Genomic DNA, 25,319 nt, shown 5'->3' on the forward strand with positions numbered 1-25,319 from the left:
GTGGATTGTAAAAAGAAATGCTCCCATGTGGTAAATCACGTTGTGGGGAAAAATGTTCTGAACCCTTTTTTTGTTCCAGTGCTGTGTCTACTATTCCACATGCCCTTGTCCAATCAAGGGCAGACAGTGACAAACTCGATGGCATTGCCAATACAACACCCTACACTATTCTGTCTTGACTTGCAACTTCCCCACACAGCTCCAAATGGCATGCAATATTTGCTGTGTTTTGGCTTCAAAGTAGAACCTTTGCAACCTCAGATGCAGACCATTCTTCCGTGCTACTGGTCCAAATTATTTGGTTTTGGTAATTTTATAAATGTAATTGCTGTTGCATTAAAATCAACCTGTAGTGTAATACATAGTTTTTTTTTAATTAAGGAGAGGATCTTACAAGACAATGAAGAATATTATTTAACATTCTTGACTTTTGATTGTGCAGACAGTCCAGAAAGTAAATCTGTCATTTTCCTTCACGGTGGACCTAAAGCTGAAAAATAGAAACAAATTTGGCAAAGTATCAAGGTCTTGAGGTTCAAAAAGTTCAATAAAAACAAGAGAAAAGTAATAAGCTACTACAAAGCTTCAGTTACAATAACATAGGCACAAAATTTGCATTCTATTCACTAAATTAGCTTGGGGAAAAAGGGATTTGTGCTTTGTCACACCAAACCACTTATGATCACTGATCTCGTAGGAGGGTAAAGGATAGCTAGCCAGCAATAGAAAATCCCTCCCTCATTTATTGGTATTCAAGTATAACGCTCTAACATTGTGCAGTGAAAAACTTCAATTCATTGAGGTCTGTGACTGGACAGCACTGTTCAACCCAAATTCTGCTACACCAAGTGGTACTTTCATCTTCTACGATAGTATTGATCCTAGGCACCTTGCATTAAGGCTAACGAGTAAATAGTTAACATTATGACTTTCAGAATATAGCATACGTGCAACCTTTCACTTAAAACAATTAGATCAGCCAATGGGGATGCATTTAAGTTCAGATACCAGCCCAGATTTTCTCTCAAATTCCTTCAATGAAAGATAGCTTCTGACGCCAAGTAATTTGGATTCATTTTTCAGTGGGTTTTTAGTGCCAACATGTAACTGTTTGATAAAATATGAGCCCATCAGCAGGATTAGTGGGTATTCGATGATATAAGTTGTTGCAACTATCTTGTTCATGGTTCATGTTAATATTTTAGAGGTAATTTTTTGTTCTGGGAAGATTAAAGTTGTAAAAGTAAGGTAATTAAAATGCTGGGTTTTAGAGTTTGCAAGAACGCAGAACATAAAAAAAGGCAGTTCAAAAGGTTATCCACATTTTTTTTTTTATTCGTTCATGGGATATGGGCGTTGCTAGCTAGGCCAGCATTTATTGCCCATCCCTTGTTGCCCTTGTTTAGAGGGCATTTAAGAGTCAACCTGTAGACCAGACCAGGTAAGGACAGCAGATTTCCTTTCCTAAAGGACATTAGTGAACCAGATAGGTTCTCACAACAATTGGCAATGGTTTCATGGTCATCATCAGATTTTTAATTCCAGATTTTTATTGAATTCAAGTTCCAGAATCTGCAGTGGTGGGATTCAAACCCAGGTCCCCATTACCCAGGGTCTCTGGATACCAGTCGAGTGACAATACCACAATACCACCACCTCCCCTTAAATGTTTAAGGGGAAGGGAGGTTATGTTTAATAAAGTCAGGCTAGAAGAGATAAAACAGGAGGGCTTACTTAGCTGGGGAGTTGGAGACAAGGGTCGGAATTTTCCAGCTCCCCCCCCCCCATGGCGGGAACCCACTGCAATCTCTGTTCACATCAGCCGGACCAGAAGATTCCGCCGGCGTGAGGGGCTGGAAAATTCCGGCCAAGGTGTCTGTAATCTTTGTAACAAGGGCAATCCAGAGAGATGTTTTTGTTCTGGGAGTTAAAGCTAAATTGGTTTAGAAGCATTTAGCGAACCTGAAATGTTGTAAAACGCTTTTACTTGATCAGATCAAAGAAAAAATTGTAAATGAATTTCACAGTTAGTTTGAGGATAGCCCAGAGCATGCTACATTGTAATGGGAATGGGTGGAGCTTAGGGGTTTCTCTGGTTTCAATTTATCTGGCGGTTTGCTGAGACAGTTAATTGCAGTTTGGACCAAATGAGATTTGCAACTCACTGAAAGAAGATAACTAATGTGAATGACAGTTAGACAGACCTGCACTGTGTGCAGAGTAAAGAACTAACATCATTGACTGTGTGGAAAGTGGGTGAGGCTTAATCTCAGTCTGAATTTTATGATGGAACAGAAACTGAAGGATTGCCTAGTTTGAAATTAGTGAAGAATCTGCAGTGGCCCTCCACAGCGTCTTGTGCTAGAGAAAGTAACAAGCAGATTAGATTGGAAGTATTGGAAAGTAACCAGAACAAGGACTGAGCCATCCAAAGTCAAGACATGGTAAATGAAAGTTTTACCTTTGAAAATAGCTGGAGCTGAGGAGAATTCTCCTTAAGACTGTTGTATACTTATGGGTGGTCCTGACAGAAGTAATAACTTCAAGATATCAAAGCATAACATAATTCTTAGGGGAAATAAATAGTAAACCTAAGGGCCCAGCATATAAACCAGGTATAAGCTATAGTGTTAATTTAATCATATTTCTTATGTTTGTTCTATATACAATACAGTTTGTGTTGTTAAAAAATGTGTAATATTGTGGTATAGTTCTATTGATTAGAACAAGGTATTTGGATTTCTCTTTAAATGTTAATGGTCCCTAATGAGGTTGTAACAAATTTCACATCAAGTTTGAGTTTATTTTTGATTAAAATTAAATTGTGAAATTATTCAATGGCTCTATGAAGTCTTGCCAAAGCTCCAGTGAGAGTCTGGCATAACCCACCAGGAATAGCTGAGGATTCCATACACAAGGTTGCCACCAACTCGAAAGGCTCCTGGTCAACTTTGCTGGTGAGAGAACCTCCTCCAACTTCTTGCAAAGGTAGTGATGAGGGGGTGATGGTGTTGGTGGAAGGAATAGGTTTTGGAACTCAATCAACAAAGTCCTGCCTCTCCAGCTCTGAAGAATAAAATGAGGTGCATTGGACTCCAGATGGGAAAAAATAGGCTGCATACAGGAGAATCCAACTAAGAATCACAAAGGGCAGATATTTTTAAAAACAACATTGAACTTGGCCCTTTACATACAAGGCCAAAATGGTGCTCTTTGTGGTCTCAAAAATGGCAAGGTTAAGGATGGACAATGCCAAAGTTGCATCCACAGAGGCTTGGTAATCCCATGCAAAGGATATGCTATTGCGCTGATCCTAGTAAATATTAGCATGGAAGGCCATGATCACAATGTAACCACCGGGATCGCAGCCCACTGATTTTCAGAACCAAAATAGCTTATAAATGGTAGCTGCTGGGAGATCATGGAATAACATATCACAAATTGAACAAGAGAATGAGCCCACTACACCATATTTCCACATTTAGAACATCGGGAACTGGGTAAAATCATGGGCCTAAATTTTGCAGTCAGTGGCAAAGTGGCCATACTCACCACTGATCGTGAAAAGAGCTGCTTACCAGGATGTAGCAATCTCTGGAATATGGATTTCACCTTTCCCAACATTAATTTGAATCTGGTGCCAAGTCAAAGGGATCTTGAGGCATCCAGCAACAGTGATGTCATCAAGCAACCCATCACATTGAAGAATTTTCACAGATAGCAAACCAACATGTAAAAACACTTTTTAATCATTTTACAGAAAGCAAAATAAGGATTTGGATATACACATGGAACTAAGGTAGAAACTGAAACATCAAATCAACTTGAGGAAAAAAATTGAAAACTAGTTTTTTTGAATCATAGTGGAGAAATTTGACATTCCACAAATAGAAAATTAGTTTTGCAGGGTCTGAGAGGATGGTCAGCAGTAAGACCTGATTGAAAAAATAATGCCTTGTTGAAAGAGGTGCAAAGGTTTTTACAGTGAGACTAATAGAACTGACAGGAACTTCTGGATTTCCATGTTTAACTGGATTTGCAAACACCATAAGTTGCTGTCAGTTTCTTATGGTGAATGCTGAAAGTTTTACCATCATTATAAATCCAAAATCCAGGCTATTGAATGTTACAGCAGAGAGATAGGTCATTTACATTTTCAGTAGTGTTTTTCTCCACATGAGCCACCAAACTAAACCAAATTTCCTGCTTACTCCCCTATAGATTTTAATATTCTCTCTCAAACAATTATCTAATTTCTTTTTCAGATAATTTACAATCTATAATGTAGCAGAGAATGTCAAGTTATAACCACCCACTAAGTAAATAGTTTTGAACCTCCCCTTAATTCTTTTTAAATATTCTTAAATTTACAAACATAATTATGAGCATGAGTAGCTTCTCATGATTATTTATTTAACCAATGCAAACAATCCATTGCTCATCATACCTCTCCATCATTTGAAGACCTTGATTAGGTCACTCCTTAAACTTTATGGTTCTTGTGGGGAAAAAAGTCTTAATTTCCCAAGTCTTTTTTCGTAACTGTAATCCCAGACTCTTGGCAATATCCTGGTCACTTTGCACCATAGTTATTCCGTTGCTTTCATATACTGGCTTCAATGTGGTGCCAAAATCTTTACATGATTATCTCAAAATGGCCAAACTAAAATATTGCACAAGTTCAACGTACTTCATTCTTTTGATATTTCACACTTTTAAAAACAAACCCAAGGATTTCATTTGCCTAGAGCAAAACACTCCAAGTGCTGGAAACCTGAAATAAAGGCATAAAATGCTGGAACAACACAGCAGGTCTGGGAGCATCTGAAATACTGGCCAGGATTTTATGGGACCCAGTGGGAAAGGGAAGGCAGAACCGGAGCTAGGTGGTGACGTTGCTCCCACTCCAACTCCTGTTCCCATAGAGATCATGGGTGGTCAATTAATTGCCAGCAGGTGGGATGCCCAGCCACTCAGTGACCGAAGGCAGGCATTGAAGTGGCAGTCACGTTGTCACTGAATGCAAAAGGAAGTACTGGCGTGTGTTCAAAGAGCACTTGGGCCCTGATTCAAACGTCTTTTGTTTCAGCACTTATCCCTGTAAAAAGCCTCTGCAGTCACCACTGGCCTGGACATCCTTGGAGGGGTCATGCCCCCATCCCCAAGTCTTTGAAGTGGTCGCCCCTCTCCCTTCACTGGTCCACTGGAGAGACATGTTTGTCAGCACGAGAGAAGGTAGGTCCCAGGTGATGTCATGATCTAGTGACGGCATATTCTCCAAGCTACTCGAGCAAGGTGGGAAGCCCTCTCCCCCAGGGACAAAAGGAGGAGACCTCCCCACTTAACCAAGCAAGCCTGGGCGGCGGTCAGGGAGGAGGTCAGCAGCTGTGAAGTTGTCCAGAGAACCCGGATGCAGTGCTGCAAACACATCAACAACTTTCTCCACTCAAGGTTGAATGCCATACACTGGATCCCTAAGGGGTCAGCAACTAGATAAGTGTGAGGGTGTGGACAGTGAAGAAGGAAACTCCACCACATTGGCAGAAAAGGGTTAAGGCTGCAGCATTCCCTTGGAAAGGAATAGTTTCAGCTCTGTCAAGGGCATAAGACTGGCACTGCCAAACCTTGAAAGCTAGCTCCAGGGTGGCCCACAGTCACATGCATGCCATTGTTCAAAGGGAGAGCAGCTAGTATGCAAAAAGGTGTAGTGTCTGCTCTAGTGGGGCAATCGACATTGCTCTTCTATGTTCCTGCAGGAGAGAGTACCAAGAATGCTGGGGGAAAGGCTTGGACCATTGTTGGGGGGGGTGGGGCACTTATTGAAATTCTGATGCCCTTGGAGGAAGAGGCTTCACAGCCAGCAGGCCATCATGGTAGTGGCTCCAGCATAGATGGGGAGTTTAGTTGCAAGAAGATGAGTAGTCTTATAAATTGCATAACTGTTGTGATAGCATGGCCAAGTTTCCCTTGTGGATTTGCTCCGCCTGGCCCCGTCACACCATAAAAGACTTCAGATAGTTAAATTATCACACGCAATCAGAAAAGCATTATGTAATAAAAGTCTTATTTGGTCTGTCAGTTTCCATCCATAGCTTCTGCATCATTGAAGTTGGCAGCACAAGCAAATAAGGCCATAGAAAAAGCCTGGAATTAGAGTTAAGCCAGCTGCCATAGTCTTTTATTGCTTTGTTCATCTGATAAGGAGTTTCCATTTTTCCCTAATATATTAAATAATCAAGAACCACAATGTAATGATCTGACTAAGCAATCATTTGTTGATCTCAATACAAAATCTTCATTCCAAAAGCATTTAGGGTTCATTTTTGTACTTTAAGCTTTTTATTTAAAAACAAAGTTAGCATATTTAAAAAAAAAACTGGAAGTTTCTGATTATGATAAAGTGTAATTTAAGCAGTGAGTAAATGTTATCTCCTCTTTTATCAAAGCCGTCTTTTTTTTTTAAAGATAGGTGCAACTATTGTGCATACTGTTAGGGTGTGGAGGGAAATAGATCTTCCCCAGATTTCTTTGATACATGTTGTGTCACAAGATAATTAGAGGTGTGTGGGGGAATCTGGGAAAATCCCTCCTTTGAATTTTCTTGCTAATTACTAAGGGTTAACTAAAATACTAAGACTGACTGATTGTAAATTAGAGTTTCACTAGCTGTGATATATGTGCTTATACGGAACTGCACTTTTAATTCTGCTTGTGATATGCCCTGGTTAGGAACACTGAAGTGACAAGGTGGGATACTATGGCTTTGGTTTTCATCAGTTAAATGTTTTCTTGACCCGAAATCTTTCAGAAGGAAAATGGTTAAAAAGGTAACCTTTGGCAAAAAATCAGGCAGTGCGTGTGCACATAAGAGAATTAAAAGATAACACCTTGGTAGAATTGCAGAGGCCTGACAGACATTAGAGGAAACAACACTGCCTTGAATCCTACATAAGACAGCTGTATATCAAGACCATCATGCTTTCCTTACTTTGACCAGGCTTTAGCATTGAAACGTCAATGTAGTAATAATGACATCAAAGTGTAAAACATTAGATTCAGGGGTCTTGGGAGATTGACCAAGCCTGGGCAGGCAAAGAGCGTGTGGCATCTTTGTAATTGGATGGGTTAAGCAAGGTGTAAATCCACAATTGGGCTAACTATTCTCCATAGGATTTACTATGTAAGTATAAGGGATTCCACAAGTGCAGAGATTGTAGAGGCATTTGGCCAGTGGCTGGGGACTATCTAGCAAATGTAGCAAGGAAGGGACAGGCTAAACTGAAGTGTTTCACATATCATGCCAACCGAATGGAGGTGCGTGGGACACTGCCCAGTGGAAGATCATGTTCTTCTACCCAGGGCATAGAGATATAACTCATGATTGTGCCTTGTAAACTACTGCTCAGAAAATAACGTATTAAGTCTTGTTCAAACTGAATAAAATATATAGCCACTGCCGTCAGTAAGGGTCAAGTCAAATCTTTTGTAACTTAGGAGTGAAGGGATTAATTAGCTAGAAATTGAAAATGCAATGAGAAAGTCGATATCTCTGACTTCAATCCAAGAATTTTCCTAATGACCGCCTCAACTATTTATATTTTGCTTATGTCTTTGATGTAGGCCCAAATTACACAGTAACTTTATAACTGAATTTAAACACAGTACCTCTCCACAAACGTAAACACTGTTGTAAAAGTCAGACTCAACATGTGGTCGTTGCTGTAACCTGACTTGCAGGTTTCCGATTTACAGATTCCTCCGCCCCCACAGCCTTAACCAAGTCCAAGTCCATGAAGAATTGGATGGTGGGCACTGTTTAGCCATTTCTCAACTTGGTTGGGGCATACTTGGAAGTTTGTCCGGAAGTGCAACACAAACCCCAAATCCAGAAGCTAATACTAAAAATACAAAACATGCCATTCTGTCTTAAGAATGGTAGCTCCTGAAAGTAACATGTAAGATGTTGCTATTTACCTAAATAGAAACTTGATAATGTCAATCAGGCATTCATAATCTGAAGTATCAGATTACCGATTAGTATTAAATTAACTTTCATATGTTTAAACTAAAAGAAACAAGTACATATCCCTTGGCATAGATAACACTGTTTAATTTGGCATCAGATCGAAGGCAGTTCCATTCCAACTCTCAAGTGTGTTTCTCTTGCAATTTGCTTTCATAATAGGTTGGACCTCTTATAGATAGTAATTCTACTCAAACTAATGCAGGGTTTAATGCTCTTAGTTTTTTGTGTACCAGCATCAAGTATTCCTCTGGATCAATTATAGACAAATGGGGCTGAGCTTTTACCATGAAACTGGAAAGCAGGTTTGTTTTCAAGCATAAATCCACCTTCAGTAGGAAAACGATTAAAGTTAAGATTTTCATGTGGGTGAGCCCTTAAATGGCATGGAGATGTTTCCTTTGGGCGGCCTCTCAAAGAGAGAGAAAAATCATAGCCTTCCAGCTTCAGAAAAGCACCCAGCTACGTTACAAGATAAGTAGCTGAGAGGGTGCCTCAACATGAAGGTGCTTTCTCAACCACTTTTTAAAAACTTTAATTAAAAAACAGAAAAAGCAGCCAGGCCACCACTGGGCAGAGACCACAGGGTAGGCTTTGGTCATAACCTCACCCAGCCAGACAGGGAGGGCCTATAGGGATGCATTGGTGGTCACTGTCCGAGATTCTATAGACTCTGGAACCGTTCCTACACATTGGAGGGTAGCTAATGTAACCCCACTATTTAAAAAGAGAGGTAGAGAGAAAACAGTGAATTATAGACCAGTCAGCCTGATGTCAGTAGTGGGGAAAATTCTAGAGTCGATTATAAAAGATTTAATAGCTGAGCACTTGGTAAACAGTGGCAGAATCAGACAGAGTCAGCTTGGATTTACGAAAGGGAAAGCATGCTTGACAAATCAACTGGAGTTTTTCAAGAATGTAACTAGTAGAGTTGATGAGGGGGAGCCAGCGGATGTGGTTTGTTTGGACTTTCAGAAGGCTTTCGACAAAGTCCAACATAAGAGACTGGCGTGTAAAATTAAAGTGCATGGGATTGGGGGTAGTGTATTGAGATGGATAGAAAACTGGTTGGCAGACAGGAAACAGTAGGAATAAATGGGTCTTTTTCCGAATGGCAGGCAGTGACTAGTGGGGTACCGCAGGGATCGGTGCTATGACCCCAGCTATTCACAATATATATTAATGATTTAGGTGAGGGAATTAGATGTAATATCTCTAAATTTGCAGATGACACAAAGCTGAGTGGGAGAGTGAGCTGTGAGGAGGATGCAGAGATGCTTCAGTGTGATTTGGACAAGCTGAGTGGGCAAATGCATAGCAGATGCAGTATTATGTGGATAAATGTGAGGTTATCCACTTTGGTAGCAAAAACAGGAAGGCAGATTATTATCTGAATGGCTATAAATCGAGAGGGGGGAACGTGCAACGAGACCTGGGTGCCCTTGTACACCAGTTGCTGAAGGTAAGCATGCAGGTGCAGCAGGCGGTAAAGAAGGCAAATGGTGTGTTGGCCTTCATAGCCAGAGGATTTGAGTACAGGAACAGGGACAGGGATATCTTGCTGCAATTATATAGGGCCTTGGTGAGACCCACACCTGGAATATTGTGTGCAGTTTTGGTCTCCTTATCTGAGGAAGGATGTTCTTGCTATAGAGGGAGTGCAGCAAAGGTTTACCAGACTGATTCCTGGGATGGCGGGACTGACATATGAAGAGAGATTGAGTCGGTTAGGATTATATTCACTGGAGTTCAGAAGAATGAGGGGGGATCCCATAGAAACCTATAAAATTCCAACAGGACTAGATAGGGTAGATGCAGGAAGGATGTTCCCGATGGTGGGGGAGTCCAGAACCAGAGGTCACAGTCTGAGGATATGGGGTAGACCATTAGGACTGAGATGAGAAATTTCTTGACCCAAAGAGTGGTGAGCCTGTGGAATTCACTACCACAGAAAGTAGCTGAGGCCAAAATATTGTATGTTTTCAAGAAGGAGTTAGATATAGCTCTTGGGGCAAAAGGAATCAAAGGATATGGGAAGAAAGTGGGAGCAGGCTATTGAGTTGGATGATCAGCAATGATCATAATGAATGGTGCAGCAGGCTCAAAGGGCTGAATGGCCTACTCCTGCTCCTATTTTCTATATATATTTCTATGGAGGGCAGTTGATGTGCTTCTGCGCCCCTCCCCAACCCCCAATCACACTGGGAAACCGGAGGCAGAGTGAAAAATTGCAGGTGGTCTCCTAAACCTACCTTTAACAAGGTTCCTAATGAGTCTATTTGCCTGCCATAACTGGGTGGGTTGGGGTGGGGGTGGTGGTGAGTGGCTTTCCTGGGCCCAAACCCATCTCCCCGAAATGGTCAGTGCCTGGAATGGTCTCCTGATATTGACACATTGCCACTGGTCTTTTTGGGCCCCATCCTACCCTGCCTCAGTTTTCACTTCAGGGGCAGGGGTTTGAAAATCTAGCCCCTACTGTATATAATCTACAAAATAAAGTGTAAAATAACATTTATTGTTTTAAAGCAAAACCAAAAGGGGACAGTTACCCAAAATGCAAGATTCAGAATTTCAGTTCAAAATGGGATTGCTGTGGTTACACTGCACAATCACTGAATTCATGCAACTCTTACCAGCCTGTTTTGCTTCATTGTGGATTGGAGGAATGTGACCACCTCTTCATTGCCATCAGCCAAAGCCTGGAGACAAAGGCAGAAACATTCATACAACTTAGCTTCAACCAATTGAAATATATGATTCATACGAAGTATCAAAAGCTTTTGTAAACACCTTATATTAAGCAATTCAGCTAAGAATGTCAAAGTACCACATGTCTCTCGTTTGGGAGGAATGTCACCCATAGGATTTTTAATGTACCTTTCCTGAGTTTCTCTCTAATACAATTCAAAGTGTTTGCTTACAACTTCCAGAGGATTTTGTCCATCGTAGCTGCATTGGTCCAAGTCCAGCCCTGCAAAGTACCAAGCCTTTAGTCCTTCCATGTCACCATTTGCAGCCAGGCTGTGTACAACAAACAACATTTTATGTTTTTTTCTACACAAATAGAGTGACAGAAGTAGCAAATATAGAAAGATATGTTGGGCTCATTTTGTTTTAAAGACATGTTTGCAAATATTCTGTAAAGCTATCAGTGTCATCATTTGTCAACTCATAACCTATCAACCTTACAGCACTGATCCAATTAAAGATTTATCATAACTAGGGGGACCAAAAGGATTATTTAATTTTTTGAAGATTTATTTGAAATTCATAATTTCATTTTTAAAAAAGGAATGACCCTGTCCAATTAAAGAAAAACAGAAACACTTAACATTTTACCTCAAGATTCCCTTCTCCTTTATTTCCCATTTCAAATCAATATTCATCCAGGTTCGAGATTGTTCTTTTATCATGCACTTTTTCCCTGCTAGTCTGGCCCCACAGCTCTCTGTCAATGCCACACTAAGCGGTCTGCAGTGACTCAATCTCTAGCTTTCATCCAACGACGGCTGGTCCAAACATGGACAAAAGAGCTGAACTCAGGTGAGGTGAGCATGACTGTTCTTGACATTAAGGCATTCTTTGGACAAATATGGCACCAAGGAGCTCTAGCAAAACTGAAGTCAATGGGAATCAGGAGGAAAACTCTCCACTGGTTGGAGTCATCTCCAGCCCAAAGGAAGATGGTTGTGGTTGTCTGAAAGTCAATCACTTCAGTCCCAGGGCTTCACTGCAGGAGTTCCTCTGGGCATTGTACTGGGCCCAATCATCTTCAGCTACTTCATCAATTACCTTCCTTCCAGCATAAGGTCAAAAGTGGGTATATTCGCTGATGATTTCACAATCTTCAGTACCATTCGCAACTCATCAGATACTTAAGTAGCCTGTGTGTGTATGCAGCAAGACCTGAACAACATTCAGGCTTGGGTTGATAAATGGCAACAAAAATTCATGCTACACAATCACCACTGCCAACAAGAGAGAATCTAACCCCTCTCCTGTTGACATTCAATGGCATTATCATTGCTGAATTCTGCACGATCAACATTCTGGGGTTATCATTGATCAGAAATTTAACAGGACAATCCAGATAAATACTGTGGCTCAAAAGCAGGACAGAGGCTGGGAGTTCTCCAGAGAGTAACTTATCTTCTGTCTCCCCAAAGTTTCCACCATCCACACGCACAAGTCAGGAATGTGATTGAATACTCTCCAATTGCCTGGATGAGTGTGGCCCTACCAATGCTGAAGAAGCTCAATACCATCCAGGACAAAGCAACCCACTTATTGTCACACTATCCATCAGCTTAAACATTAATTCCCTCCACCATCAACACACTAGCTGCGGTGTATACCATATATAAGATGTATTGCAGCAACTTGCCAAGCCTCTTTCGACAGCACCTTCCAAACCCGGGAACTCCAACATGAGAAGGATAAGGGCAGCAGAAGAATGGGAACACCAGCCACCTCCTGCAGTTCTCCTGCAAGCCACACAGAGCGCTGACTTGGAACTATATCTCCTTCACTGTTGCTGGATCAAAATCCTGGAACTCCATTCTTTACAGCATTGTGGATATATCTGCACCAGCAGTAGTTCAAAAAGGTGGCTCACTACAACTTTCTCAAGGGCAATTAGAAATGAATCACAAATACTGATCTTGCCAGTGACGCCTGCATCCCATGAAAAAATGAGTAGTTTTTCAAAACTGGGGAGATTTTAGTGGTTAAGTTTAAAATTGACTTGATATGAATGTCAGAGTAAAGGATATCAGAATTGTTTTATCATTTAATAGAATACAATAGATAGATATAACAGATAATGCTCTGCACATTGAAGCAATGTTCTCTTTGTGATGATTCAATTACATTTTAGTTATCACAAAAGACATCAGTCTGTGATATTTAAAAATAAACTTCAATATCATTAAGATAATTCATCAGAAGGCAGTTAAAACAAACAATCAGATAGGAAAATGATGAGATCAGAGTGTAGCCAATAACTCTGAAAAAAAAGATATAGATGTGTCATAAAGCACTAAAAAGATCCAATACTAGCAAAACTATGGTAACAGTTGTCACGGCTACCATTCTGGAGCAGCATATTCGTATCAGGATCAGCTAGAAGTGTGAGTAAGTTCCCAACTGTTCCTGTTTATTTTTTGGCCATCCTTTCAAAGCCTTTCCATTCAGATGACTACAATAGGATACGATTAAAGTTCAGTTCATTTCAGATTTGATGCACAGTGTCCTGAGGTCAGTTGCAGCAGTTTTTCACCTCAGTTCCAGGTAGAATTCCTGGTGGTCAGAGAATTTGCTCAAATGATACAAATGATAGAGGTTGGGAAACTGGCTGGGATCAGAAAGCATCTTTCTGGCAAGAGAAAGTCCAACGTTTGACATGTCCCGATCTTATTTTTAATTCAAAAATCCTCAATATTTCTCAAACTAAGTCAAAGTAACCTCTCCAGGCCCTGCCGATTAAAGCTAGTTTGGGCAGTGAGTAACTGCACTGCATTGGAATTTCAAAGCTTTCTGGCCATCCATTATAGATGATTCAGGAATGGGCAGGGCGGGGAGAGGGGGTGTGGTCCAGCTCAGGCCGGCAGCAGGTCATGATATTTTTCTGGAGCCAGCAGGGACATCCTTGCTCCTCCTGATCTCTCAAAAGTATTTCCTTAGTGGTCACCAGCGTTGCCTTCAGAAAATGCAGGTTACACTGCTGTCACCACTTGACAGAGATTGGCAGGAGGTACTTCAGTGCCATGAAATGGAAATGGAAGAACTAACAAAAGGCTCCCTCTTTATAAACAGCATAAATCCCATCAGTTCCGAAGAGTCATATTGGATTTGAAACGTTAACTCTGTTTCTCTTTCCACAGATGCTGCCAGATCTGCCGAGTTTTTCTAGCACCTTTGGTTTTTATTTCGGATCTCCAGCATCCACAGGATTTGGCTTTTATAACAAAATTGCCTCCTTTTTAATGGAGCACAAGTTGTTTAAAAGTTAAAAATAAAGAAAACGTATAACTTAAATAATATTATTCACACTAACTGTTACAATCTCCAGTTTGTACAGTGCCCACTGAAGGCCTCAAGTGTACCTGCGGACATTGCGTGCAGTGAACAATGTTGTAAATTAGGCTCCTTTAGGCACATGACATGAGAAATTTTACCTGCACAAGTCAGTTCCCACATCTACAATCTCATTGTTTGAGAAATGGGCGCCAGTCTGCCGTAATAACTTGATGACCTCAATGCGCCTGCAAAAGGGAAACAGAGTCACTGTGGCAATTGAGAAGCAAAACAAAAGTATAGCAGAATCGATGCTTTACTAATCTGAAACATCAGAAACCTTGGGGGTAGGAAGTTCTCATTCAGTAAGATTTGTCAGCATAAGATTAAAAATCTACTGTATTTACCTCCCCTTTCACCAGAGAATTGTATCTGGAACCTTTGGTGTATAAATTTTAAATTGTTGCCTCCATTTTATGGGCCTAAAACTGGTATTGGATAACCAGGCTAGAAGCGCAGAAATTCATGCCTGATCTGCTTGGGAGTTTGGGTTGTTGCTTAATTGGTCAGGACCCTTTTTTGTTTTAGACACTTAGACCACCACCTGAGCACCTCCTGTATTCATTTCAGATCTGAACTCCAAAACTTATTTGCCCTGTCAGTGCTTGTGATAGACAAGCTCCAGCTAATACTTCTGGACCTTGAGCTGCCCAGCAAGTGGTCCTTAAAGGGACTGCTGGTGGCTGCTTAAAACAAGCCATAAAACTATTTTTGTATTGTTACAATTATGAGGTGTGTACGATTGATGTGTTTTGGGACCGTGGCTTTAAATTAAGGTAAAATGAAGGGGGTTATGAGAACTGTTCTGGAGTCTGCCTCACAGCAAGCCTGGGCGGTTTGACTGTAACAGATTAAAGGGGGCCCAGATTGTTTTACTGCAAAGAAGGTGCAAGGTGTTAACAATGGCAGCAGCCTGTGTGCTAGTGACTGGACTGAGAGTCTCCAAAGACCCATGAGTGTTGAGAATGTCAGGTGGTAAACAGTCATGCTTTAAACTACCCATTTATTTCAAGATAGACGAGAGTTGGGGTCTCAAGGATAGCTATTCAGCATCTTTACCCTGGATTCAGGCTCATGTAATTCCTGTTGCGGTGGAGTTAGACTTATGAAATGGGAAGGCTACAGCGAAAGCCATTTTGATATTGGGCCACAGGCTTTCCTAAAGTATCACTGAATATCACAGAGCTCTAGTCCACCAAAGTCTGGAAGAGAGAGCACAGCTATAGACCAAAAGTGTCTATGGTTCATCATGCAGCAATGTGGGTGACATCTCACTCTCAGATTGGAAAGACCAAATTCATGGGGAAGATTTGCCTAGTTTTAGCTGGGAGAAGTCTCCAGGAAAACTCGTACCCTGAACGGCAGTTCTGCTGTCAAAAATTTCCAGGCTGGGAAAGGAAACAATCGGAAATAAGCCCCGAGGAGCTAAGAATCAATTCTGGATTGGTTCAGGGAGAATTAAATGTCTATTTAAAGGACAGTGTAACGTATACCTGATAGTGTTTTTTTCAGTTGTGTTAAAAGTTGTAGTTTAAAGTATAAGTTGCCTCCCAAAATAGTGTTTAGTTAATAGTACTTTTAGTTTGTTTGTTACAGTGAACATCTTAAAGCGTTAAATCTTGTTGCATCATCTGTTCAGTTATTAACTGGAAGTACAAATGTCTTTAAGTTATCAGTCTCTACATGGATCGTAATAATATTTTATAGATTCAGATGGAATAGGTGCTCCTCTTACATTCATAAAACAATGTGGGTTGCTACCAGCCCCACCTCATCTGCTCCTGATTGCCTCTCTCCCTCTGAGTTATCTGTGGGACTCGGTGTGAGCCAAAGTTCATATGGCTCCAATGGGCAAGCAGCATCTGGGTACTTAACTGGCGCCTGTAACTTTCCCGATTCCGTTCTGATGCGGCCTGAGGATGAATTTACTTTAATCCATAGGCCTCTGTTGTTGTTGCTCACTGATGGAATCACGGCGGATTTAACACATATTTTATTCCTGCAAGTTCATAGCCGTTAAGTTTTGATCCCCTTCTTTCCCCTTACTTCACAAACACACAAAATAAAACTATGAAAATTAAATCAACAATTTAATTTTCCAAAATGTTTGCCGGAAGTATCTGTAAATTGATAAGTGGCACCACTTAGGAGGGAGGTTGGAAAGTCCTTTGTTAATATAATTAAAAGCATAAATTAAAAAGTTTTCTTATGGCAAAAACACTCGAGTTCATAAGAAATCATTCTGATCTGGCTTCACGCTTTCAATAAGATGCTCTCTCCAGTTGTTCACAATTTCCCAATCAAAATAGTTGCAAACTCATCAACAACCAGTTATATCTTTCCAACTGCAAAAAAGGGGAAAATGATTCTTTAAACCAAACCTGAACTAATGATTATTTTACAATGTTTGTCTGTTTTGTGCATCCTCATACTCTTTTCTCCCCTTGGAGAGTGGTGTGGAAAGTTGGAAACATTTGCAGACTGAATAACAATATGTTGAATGGCATCATGAACCCCTTCCATGGCCATAATTCCTGGAGCAGAACCTGAACCCAGGGCCTTTTGGGTAGAGGACAAGTGTTACCAACTGAGCTGCAAGACCTCCACCTTTTGCAATTGGGAATAAAAAGAGAGAATATTTGGGGATTCCAGTAATTCACAGTAAATTATAACCTGCTGTGATTGGCAGTCCTCTCCATCTTCAAAATTGCCCATGTTTCTCGCAAAATCACTTTCAGTTTCAAGTGGAGCCGCATTAAGGCAGCAAGAACTTTAGAATCTGATGTATGCTATAAACATAATTGAAAGGATAAGAAGGATCTATTTCCATTAGCAGAGGGTATAGATTTAAAGTACTTAGTGAATGGATTAAATGGGAGATGAGGAGAAACTTTTTCACTCAGATGGGATGGGATGGGATATGGAACTGACTGCCTGAAAAAGTGGTAGAGACAGAAATCTTTATCACATTGAAAACATTATTGGGTATCCACTTGAAATACTATAACTTGCAGGGCTAGGGACCAAGCGTTGGAAAGTGTGAATGGGGTTGAATCGCACATTTTTTGGCTGTCAAAATCAGGTTGGGTTGAATGCCCTCCTGCTATGCTGTAAATTTTCTATTTGTGTTTCTGGCTCTTCTGTCAATTTTTTTAATGATGAGAGTAGAATTAGAGTACAATTAGACATACAGCTATTTAATTAGGTACAGTGCTTCATCCCCTCTTTCCCCATTTCCACAGTGAAAAAAATGCCTGATCGTCATTCAGTTATACCCCATAGTAGCACAGTTGGGATTGAAAGTGTTGCATGTGGAGTAATAAAGGTCTAAGCCTGCAATCTATTAACCCACAGTTGCAACATGCCACACTCCCTGGCAGCAGTTTTTTTTTTAAAACTGGTGCATGATTTTGATTTTTTTCTCTGTAGTTAAGAACTTTGCGTGTAACTTTACTCTTGTATTTTGAGTAGAATCAGCTATTTGAGTGGCAGGTATGAACACACAATAAAATGAGCAAGAGTAGGCTATTCATCCCCTCAAGCCTGCTCCGCCATTTAATAAGATCGTGGCTGATCTGATAGTAACCTCAAATCTGCATCTCACCTACCCCTGATAACCTATCACCCCCTTGCTTACCAAGAATCTATCCACCTCTGCCTTAAAACTATTCAAAGACTGTTTCTACTACCTTTTCAGGAATAGAGCTCCAAAGACCCGCGACCCTCTTGAGTGAAAAAATGTCATCTCATCTCTGTTTTAAATGGGTGACCCTTAATTTTAAACAGTGATCCCTAGTTCTAGATTTTTCCACAAGAGGAAACATCCTCTCATGGTCAAAACCCCTCAGGATCTCATATGTTTCAATCAAGTCGCCTCTTACTCTAAACTCCAGCGGATACAAGCCTAGTCTGTCCAACCTTTCCTCATAAGACAACCCACCCATTCCAGGCATTAGTCTGGTAAACCTTCTCGGAACTGCTCCCAACGCATTCACATCCTTCCTAAAATAAAGTGACCAATACTGTACACACTACTCCAGATGTGCCTCCCTACTTTTGTATTCAATTCCCTTTGCAATAAACAATAACATTCTATTGGCTTTCCTAATTACTTGCTGTACACGCTGTACATACTAACGTTTTGTGATTCATGTAGGACACCCAGATCTTTCAGCACCTCAGAGCTCTGCAATCTCTCACCATTTAGATAATATGCTTCTCTTTTATTCTTCCTGCTAAAATGGACAATTTCACAGTTTCCCACATTATACTCCATTTGCCAGATCTTTTCCCACTCACTTAACCAACCTATATATTTTTGTAGCCTCCTTTTGTTCTCTTCACAACTTACTTTCCTACCTATCTATGTGCAAATTCGGCAACCATCCCTTCAATCCCTTCATCCAAGTCATTTATGTAAATTGTAAACATTTGAGGTCCCAGCACTGATCCCTGTGGCAGACCACTTGTTACATCTTGCCAATCCAAAAAAGGCTCATTTATGCCTACTCTCTGCTTCCTGTGAAAAAACTAAGAAAAGCAAGGAGGGAGCATGAAGAGAGACTAGCAAACATAAAAGGGAATCCCATGGTCTTCTAGAAGCATGTAAATAATGAAAAGGTGGTAAAAGAAAGGGTCAGGCCAATTAGGGATAAGAGGAGACTTGCATGTGGAGGCAGGAGTAGCGGAGGTATTAAACTAGTACTTTGCATGTGTCTTTACAAAGGAAGAGGGTTCTACCCAGGCCGAGGTTAGAGAGAGAGAGAATTTGTAATTGGAGAACACTCGTCCATATCATTAGCCAAGAAAACAATTACAGATAAAAGCAACATAAACAACTTTGTATTTTAAGTCAATCAGCCTTCTAATAGGTGCATAAAAGAGTAAAGCACCTAATACACTGAATCCAAGCATAACTGTTTTACCACAATCCTGCACACACGCACTAGGACTTTTCATTTGACAAATTGGACTGTAGGACAAAAACCAATCTATATTCACAATAATAAAACTGAGAGAGATTGAAGGGCTTAAAGAGATCAAAGGACAATGGTTAAACTAGTTGGGCATGAATTGATAGGCAAAGAGTTAGGACAATGTGGTTATGGATGAATTGCTTCATTGTTTGGCAAAGAGCGCAAATGACTTCCGCTTAAACAGGGCTTTTCACGACCTCAGGATGTGTCCCAAGCATGTTACAGCCAAGGAATTGTTTTGAAACGTAATGACTATTATAATGTAGGGAAATGCAGCACTCCCTCAGTATTGCACTGAAGTGTTAACCTAAACTGTGTGTCCAAATCTTTGCAGCAGGGTTTGAACCTATGATCTTGTGATCAGTGTTACCAACTCAGGCAATGTTAGTATCTTAGTGAGAAGGAAGAATCCCTCCTGTCAAAAATTCTGCCAAAAAGAATTATCAATTTAACATAGGATACCCAATGCTTTTCCTGAGCTGTCTTTCCCAGTAAAAATACAAGCAACAGGGTTCTTTAAAGAAGAATTTTGGATTATTTTAGAAATAGCACATCCATCCCTGAATTTGGATTCCATAACAAATAATCGTTTGACCTCCCATCATAACTTTGACTGCAATTTACAAGTGTCCCTGGCATTTCCTCTGATCTTCTGCAAAAATTCTATCCCAATCGCTCCAAAGTGTGTGTGTGTCGCATATGTTTTGATTGAATGGGGGTGTGTCCAGGAAGTTGCCCAGCCACCCCCTATGAAATATGGTGACATATTAACAGGGGGATGCCATTCTAGTCTGTTCTGCCATTTAATTATATTTTTGGATGATCTGGATCTTAGTTTCAGCTAGCCCCCTTGGTTCCATAATGCTTATAACCCTTAGCTTACAAAAAAGTACCAACGTCAGGTTAGAAATTTTCAATCATGTGTGTGTTTAGGGATGGTGGGAAGGGAGCGGGATGGTAGGAAAGTAGGAAAAGCTAGATCGATTGAAAATTTCTAACCTGAGGTTGGTACTTTTTTGTAAGCTAAGGGTTATAAGCATTATGGAACCAAGGGGGCTAGCTGAAACTAAGATCCAGATCATCCAAAAATATAATTAAATGGCAGAACAGACTAGAATGGCATTCCCCTGTTAATATGTCACCATATTTCATAGGGGGTGGCTGGGCAACTTCCTGGACTTTCCCAGGATTTCATCCAATCCTACCACATTAGGTCTCAATAGTATTCTCATCAGCTCAGAGCTCCATTCAAGGCTGTGGACAGCTCCAAGAGGCTCTGTGACAAGGGTAAAGTATCCTGTAGCAAATATCAAAAGGGGACTAAATTGGATGTATGAGTATCCTGCACTCGTTGATCACAACTTCATGCTGCTGGCTCATTTGAATAACCTGCGCGTCCATCCAGTGCTAACTATATTGTTCATTGGCTGGATGGCTCACCAGAGCGTGGCGTGGGGGATGGATATTACAAGTGGCCAGCACTACTTAAATGGAGCTTACACAGTTTAAAGCTGGTCTGTACCTCTTAAAGGGAGGTGCATTCTGGCTGAGGTAGGTGCTGGCATTTACTGATAGACTTCCCTCTACCTTGCAGGAAAAGATGGCACACAACCCGAGGCAACAGAAGCTAAATGCAGGCACGTGGGTTTGCATATCCTAATCCCTATGGAGCAGGAGGTGCTGGTCATTATTGAAGTAATTTCTGAGACAGTGACCAGTGAGGATAACCATCCTCAAACTTAATCCTCCTCCTCGCATCCCGTTTTCCTCTCATCCAACACTCTTCTGATTTACAAGCTGGCAGACAATGTAAGCATGCACCTCTCCCTTGGACTCTCTTTGCCTCACTGTAGGAGGAAGTATAAATTGGAAAATAATGGAGGCGTGCAAAGAAGGGTCTTACATTTATCATGGGTGATTTGAATCTGCATATTGACTGGACAAATCAAATTGGCAGGGCTAACATGAAAGACAAATTTGTATAGTGCATCAGGAATTGTTTCTAAGAGCAATACGTTGCAAAACCTACGTGGGAACAGGCTATTTTATATCCAGTAGTGTAATGAGGTGGGGTTAAGAAGAAATATCATAGTTAAGCATCCTCTAGGGGGTAGCAATCACAACATGGTAGAATTTCAAATTCAGTTTGAGGGTGAGGAATTCAGGTCTCATACCAGTGTCCCTCAACTTAAATAAGGGCACTTAGAGGTATGAAGGAAGAGTTGTCTAAAGTGGGCTTGGAAAATAGTCTAAGGGGAAGGTCAGTGGATGAGCAGTGGCAGACATTTAAGCAGAAATTTCATAAAGCTCAGCAAAAATTTATCCCGGTCAAAAACAAGGACTTGATGAGAAGGTTGAACCACTCGTGGTTAACAAAGGTGGTCAAGGAGAGTATCCAATCAAAAACGAAGGCATACAAAGTGGCAAAAAATATAGCGGCTGACCAGAGGATTGGGAATTTTGTTTTAGGAACCAGCAGCGGATGACTAAAAAGCTAATAAGGAGGGAGAAAGCTGATTATAAAAGTAAATTGGCAAGAAATATAAAAACAAACAGCAAGAGCTTCTACGGATCTATAAAAAGAGTGGCTAAAGTGAACATGGGGCCCTTGGAGGATGCGACTGGAGAATTGATAATGGGGATTAGGGAAATGGCAGATAATTTAAACCAATATTTTGCATTGGTCTTCACGGTGGAGGACACAGAAGCAAGGGGCTAATGGGAGGAAAGATCTTGTAACCGTCTCTATCATGAGGGACAAAGTATTTGACAAACCAATGGGACTAAAGGCAGACAAGTCACCAGGACCTGATGGCCAACATCCAAGGGTTTTAAAAGAAGTGGCTGCAGACATAGTGGAGGCATTGGTCAAAATATTCCAGAACTCTCTGGATTCCAGGAGGGTCCCAGTGGATTGGAAAACCGCTAATGTGACGCCCCTGTTCAAGAAGGGGAGGGAGACAAAAAGCAAGAAACTATAGGCCAGTCAGCCTAACATCTGTTGTTGGGAAAATCCATTATTAAGGAAGAAATAGCAGGTCATTTATAAAAGTTTAACGCAATCAAACAGAGTCAACATGGTTTTGTGAAAGGGAAATCATGTTTGACAAATTTGCCAAAGTTCTTTGAGGGTATAACAAGCAGAGTTGATAAAGGGGAAGCAGTAGGTGTAGTGTATTTCGATTTCCATAAGGCATTCGATAAGGTGCCACATAAAGGTTATTGCATCAGATAGGAGCTCACGGTATTGGGGGTAATGTATTAGCACGGATTGAGGATTGGTTAATACACAGAAGACAGAGTCGGGATTAATGAGTCTTTTTCAGGTTGGAAAGATGTAACTAGTGGAATGCCACAAGGATCAGTCCTAGGGCCTCAATTATTTACTATCTACATTAATGACTTGGAGGGAGGGGCAGAGTGTAACGTATCCTAATTTGCCGAAGATACAAAAATAGGTGGGAGGGCATGTTGTGAAGACGACATAAGGAATTTACAAGGGGATATAGATAGGTTGAGAAAGTGGACAAAAAACTTGGCAGATGGTGTTTAATGTAGGAAAGTGTGAAGCCTTGCACTTTAGTAGAATCCAAAGGCAGACCATTACTTAAATGGAGTGTCTCCAAAAATGTGCAGCACAGAGGGATCTGGGTGTTCTTGTGCATGAAACACAAGAAAGTTAGCATGCAGGTGCAGCAAGTAATTAAGGCAGCAAATGGAATTTTGGCCTGTATTGCTAGGGATTGGAGTTTAAAAATAAGGAAGTCTTCTTACAACTGTATAGGGCGCGGGTGAGGCTCCACCTGGAGTACTGTGTACAGTTTTGGTCCCCATATTTAAGGAAGGATATACTGGAATTGGAGGGGCAGCTTAAAAGAGATTCATTAGGCTGATTCCTGGGGTGACGAGGTTGACTTATCAAGAACGGCTAAACAGATTAAGCCTTTATTCATTAGACTTTATAAGAATAAGGGGTAATCTTATTGAAACGTACAAGATTCTGAGGGGGATGTTGAGATGATGTTTCCACTAGTGGGGGAATTTCAAACTAGGAGACATAGTTACAGAATAAATGGACACTCATTTAAAACTGAAATACAAAGGAATTTCTTCTCTCAGAGGGTAGTGAATGTCTGGAATTCTCTACCCCAGAGAGTTGTGGAGGCTAGATCACTGAAAGTATTTAAAGACGAGGTAGAAAGATTTTTGAAATATCAGGGAGTTGAGGGCTATGAGAAGCTGGCACGAAAGAGGAGTTGAGGCCTGGGGTAGATCAGCCATAATCTTATTGAATGACGGGGCAGGCTTGAGGGGCCGAATGGCCTACCCCTGCTCCTATTTATGTTCTTACCCACACTACAGCTGTACTTTTGCACCTATTTCCTTTCGGATATCCAAGAGCTCCAATGTGGTCAGGCAGTGCAGGAACACCAAGGAGGAGGTAATGAAAACACCGTACCATCACTTCATTCACAATCATAACCTCCAGCTCAGATACTGACACTCTGCTTATATTATTGGCTAGTTTAGAGGTGGAATCTGCTTGTAGAGAGATGCTGAACACAACTGGCCTTCAACCAGGCAGCGGTGAAGGATACCACAGGTGCCAGCTTTCCAGAGGGCATAGCTGCACAGGAGTTAGGCTGCAGAACTCAGTTGAGGACTTTGATGGGAGCAGCCTACAGAAGATGGCTGTACACAGTGGAATGCTTGGCACTTTCAGAAGCTTGCTAGAAAGCCTCCAGTCACTGTCAAGAAGTAGTGAGGACTCCAGCACCAACTTGGCACAGAGCTTTCTGCAATGTTTGGAGCACATTCTTTGCAGCATGGAAGTAGTGGCCAACTCCATGCAGACGCTTGTGAGCCCAATCATGAGGCAGCTCAAGCAGCAGTCATCGAATGCCTGAGTGTTGTGAAGGGAGTTCAGAAAGCTGCATTATGGCTTCAGATTACAGTGTGCAAAAGAGCTTGTAGGAAGCCCAAGCAGTCCAGCAATTTGTCCTCTAATAAATTACTAGAATTGTTCAGACAACACCGCACGTAGCATTATGGAGCACAAACCTGCTGTCCTGTCTCAGGAAGAAAGCATTCATCCTCCCATGCCTGAAACTCTGCAAATGCCCATGCTGCTTGTTGTCAACTAACTAGCCCAGACTGCTTAATAAAAGCAAAATATGTGGATGCTGGAAATCTGAAATAAGAACAGAAAATGCTGGAAAAACTCAGCAGGTCTGGCAGCATCTGTGGAAAGAGAAATAGAGTTAATGTTTTGAGTCCTCATATGGACTCAAAACGTCAACTCTATTTCTCTCTTCACAGATGCTGCCAGACTTGCTGAGTTTTTCCAGTATTTTCTGTTTTTAGCTCTGCTATCAACATTGCTGAGATGGTGCAACTCTGTCAGAGCTTCTCGGTCCCAAAGTTTCGAGGCTGTCCTCCAAGAGCATCTGGAGCCAGCTCCACAAAGTAAGCAGCCTTCCACCAGCCATACTGCAGTCACTGGGGTAGCACTATGTAGGTGCACTAGGACAGACAAACTCACATAGAAGACAGCCACCAAGAATTTACATGGGTGATTTATTTGACTTCTGTATACAATATGGCATGATTTCTTTTATAAATTTGGCTTGGAATGTTTATTTTGTGTTTATTTTTGCATCGTGGCCGAGCAGTTGCTTTGGTGGTCAGTGACAGAGGGAAGGGAAGGTGTGAAACTGTTGGCAAATGGGGAATTGGGTCAAGGTTACTGGGATGTCGAGATTTCCTCCTGCCTTTCTCTTCCTCCTCAGCTGCTTACCTCATAGCTAGTGGCAAGGATTGTCTCGTTATGATGAAGAGATTGTGTCGTGGGGAGCAAACCACTATGAATCTGGACATCTGTTTTCTGGAGTACTGCAGGACTCCTCCAAAACTATTCAGGCGGTGGCCTGCTCTATCATATTTCCTGTGGCAACATTGGCTTTTATTTTATATAAGCTCCCAACGTGTGCGTTGTTTGCACACCAGGGCCAAGAGCCACGTTGTCAGCAACGTCACCCTTGTTGCCCAGTAGCCACCCTTTGGTTTGCTGTAATGGCTCAGGTACAGGTGGCACAATGGACTGCCGCATCATGACAATTGCCAGGATACCAGGCATTGATTTGCATGATTCACTGCCTGTGGTCACACGCCACCTGGATGAGGGAGTGCAATTTCTTTTAGTTGAGGTAGAGGATACAGTTGCCATGCAGCCTCCACAAAGCGAT

At 41.3% G+C, this 25,319-nt stretch overlaps 1 protein-coding gene across 7 annotated transcripts in view; it reads right to left on the bottom strand.

Annotated features, from left to right (window-relative positions):
* Nucleotides 1-353: 353 nt before the first annotated feature.
* LOC121292617 (60 kDa lysophospholipase-like) overlaps nt 354-25,319 on the bottom strand; it is a 124,085-nt gene continuing 99,119 nt past the window's right edge. For 3 of the 7 annotated variants that reach the window (XM_041214814.1, XM_041214818.1, XM_041214817.1), the window contains 5 exons: nt 14,200-14,286; nt 10,945-11,044; nt 10,657-10,722; nt 2,890-3,066; nt 354-490 (listed from right to left, as the gene is read on the bottom strand). In XM_041214814.1, the coding sequence (XP_041070748.1) occupies nt 485-490; nt 2,890-3,066; nt 10,657-10,722; nt 10,945-11,044; nt 14,200-14,286 (436 nt within the window). In that variant the 3' untranslated portion in view covers nt 354-484. Of the gene's footprint in view, nt 491-2,889; nt 3,067-10,656; nt 10,723-10,944; nt 11,045-14,199; nt 14,287-25,319 lie in introns of those variants that run through there. The other 4 variants (XM_041214815.1, XM_041214816.1, XR_005946300.1 and 1 more) reach the window with 4 other exon arrangements.

The sequence above is a fragment of the Carcharodon carcharias genome, chromosome 20 (genome assembly GCF_017639515.1).
Source record: "Carcharodon carcharias isolate sCarCar2 chromosome 20, sCarCar2.pri, whole genome shotgun sequence".
NCBI classification, from domain to species: domain Eukaryota; kingdom Metazoa; phylum Chordata; class Chondrichthyes; order Lamniformes; family Lamnidae; genus Carcharodon; species Carcharodon carcharias.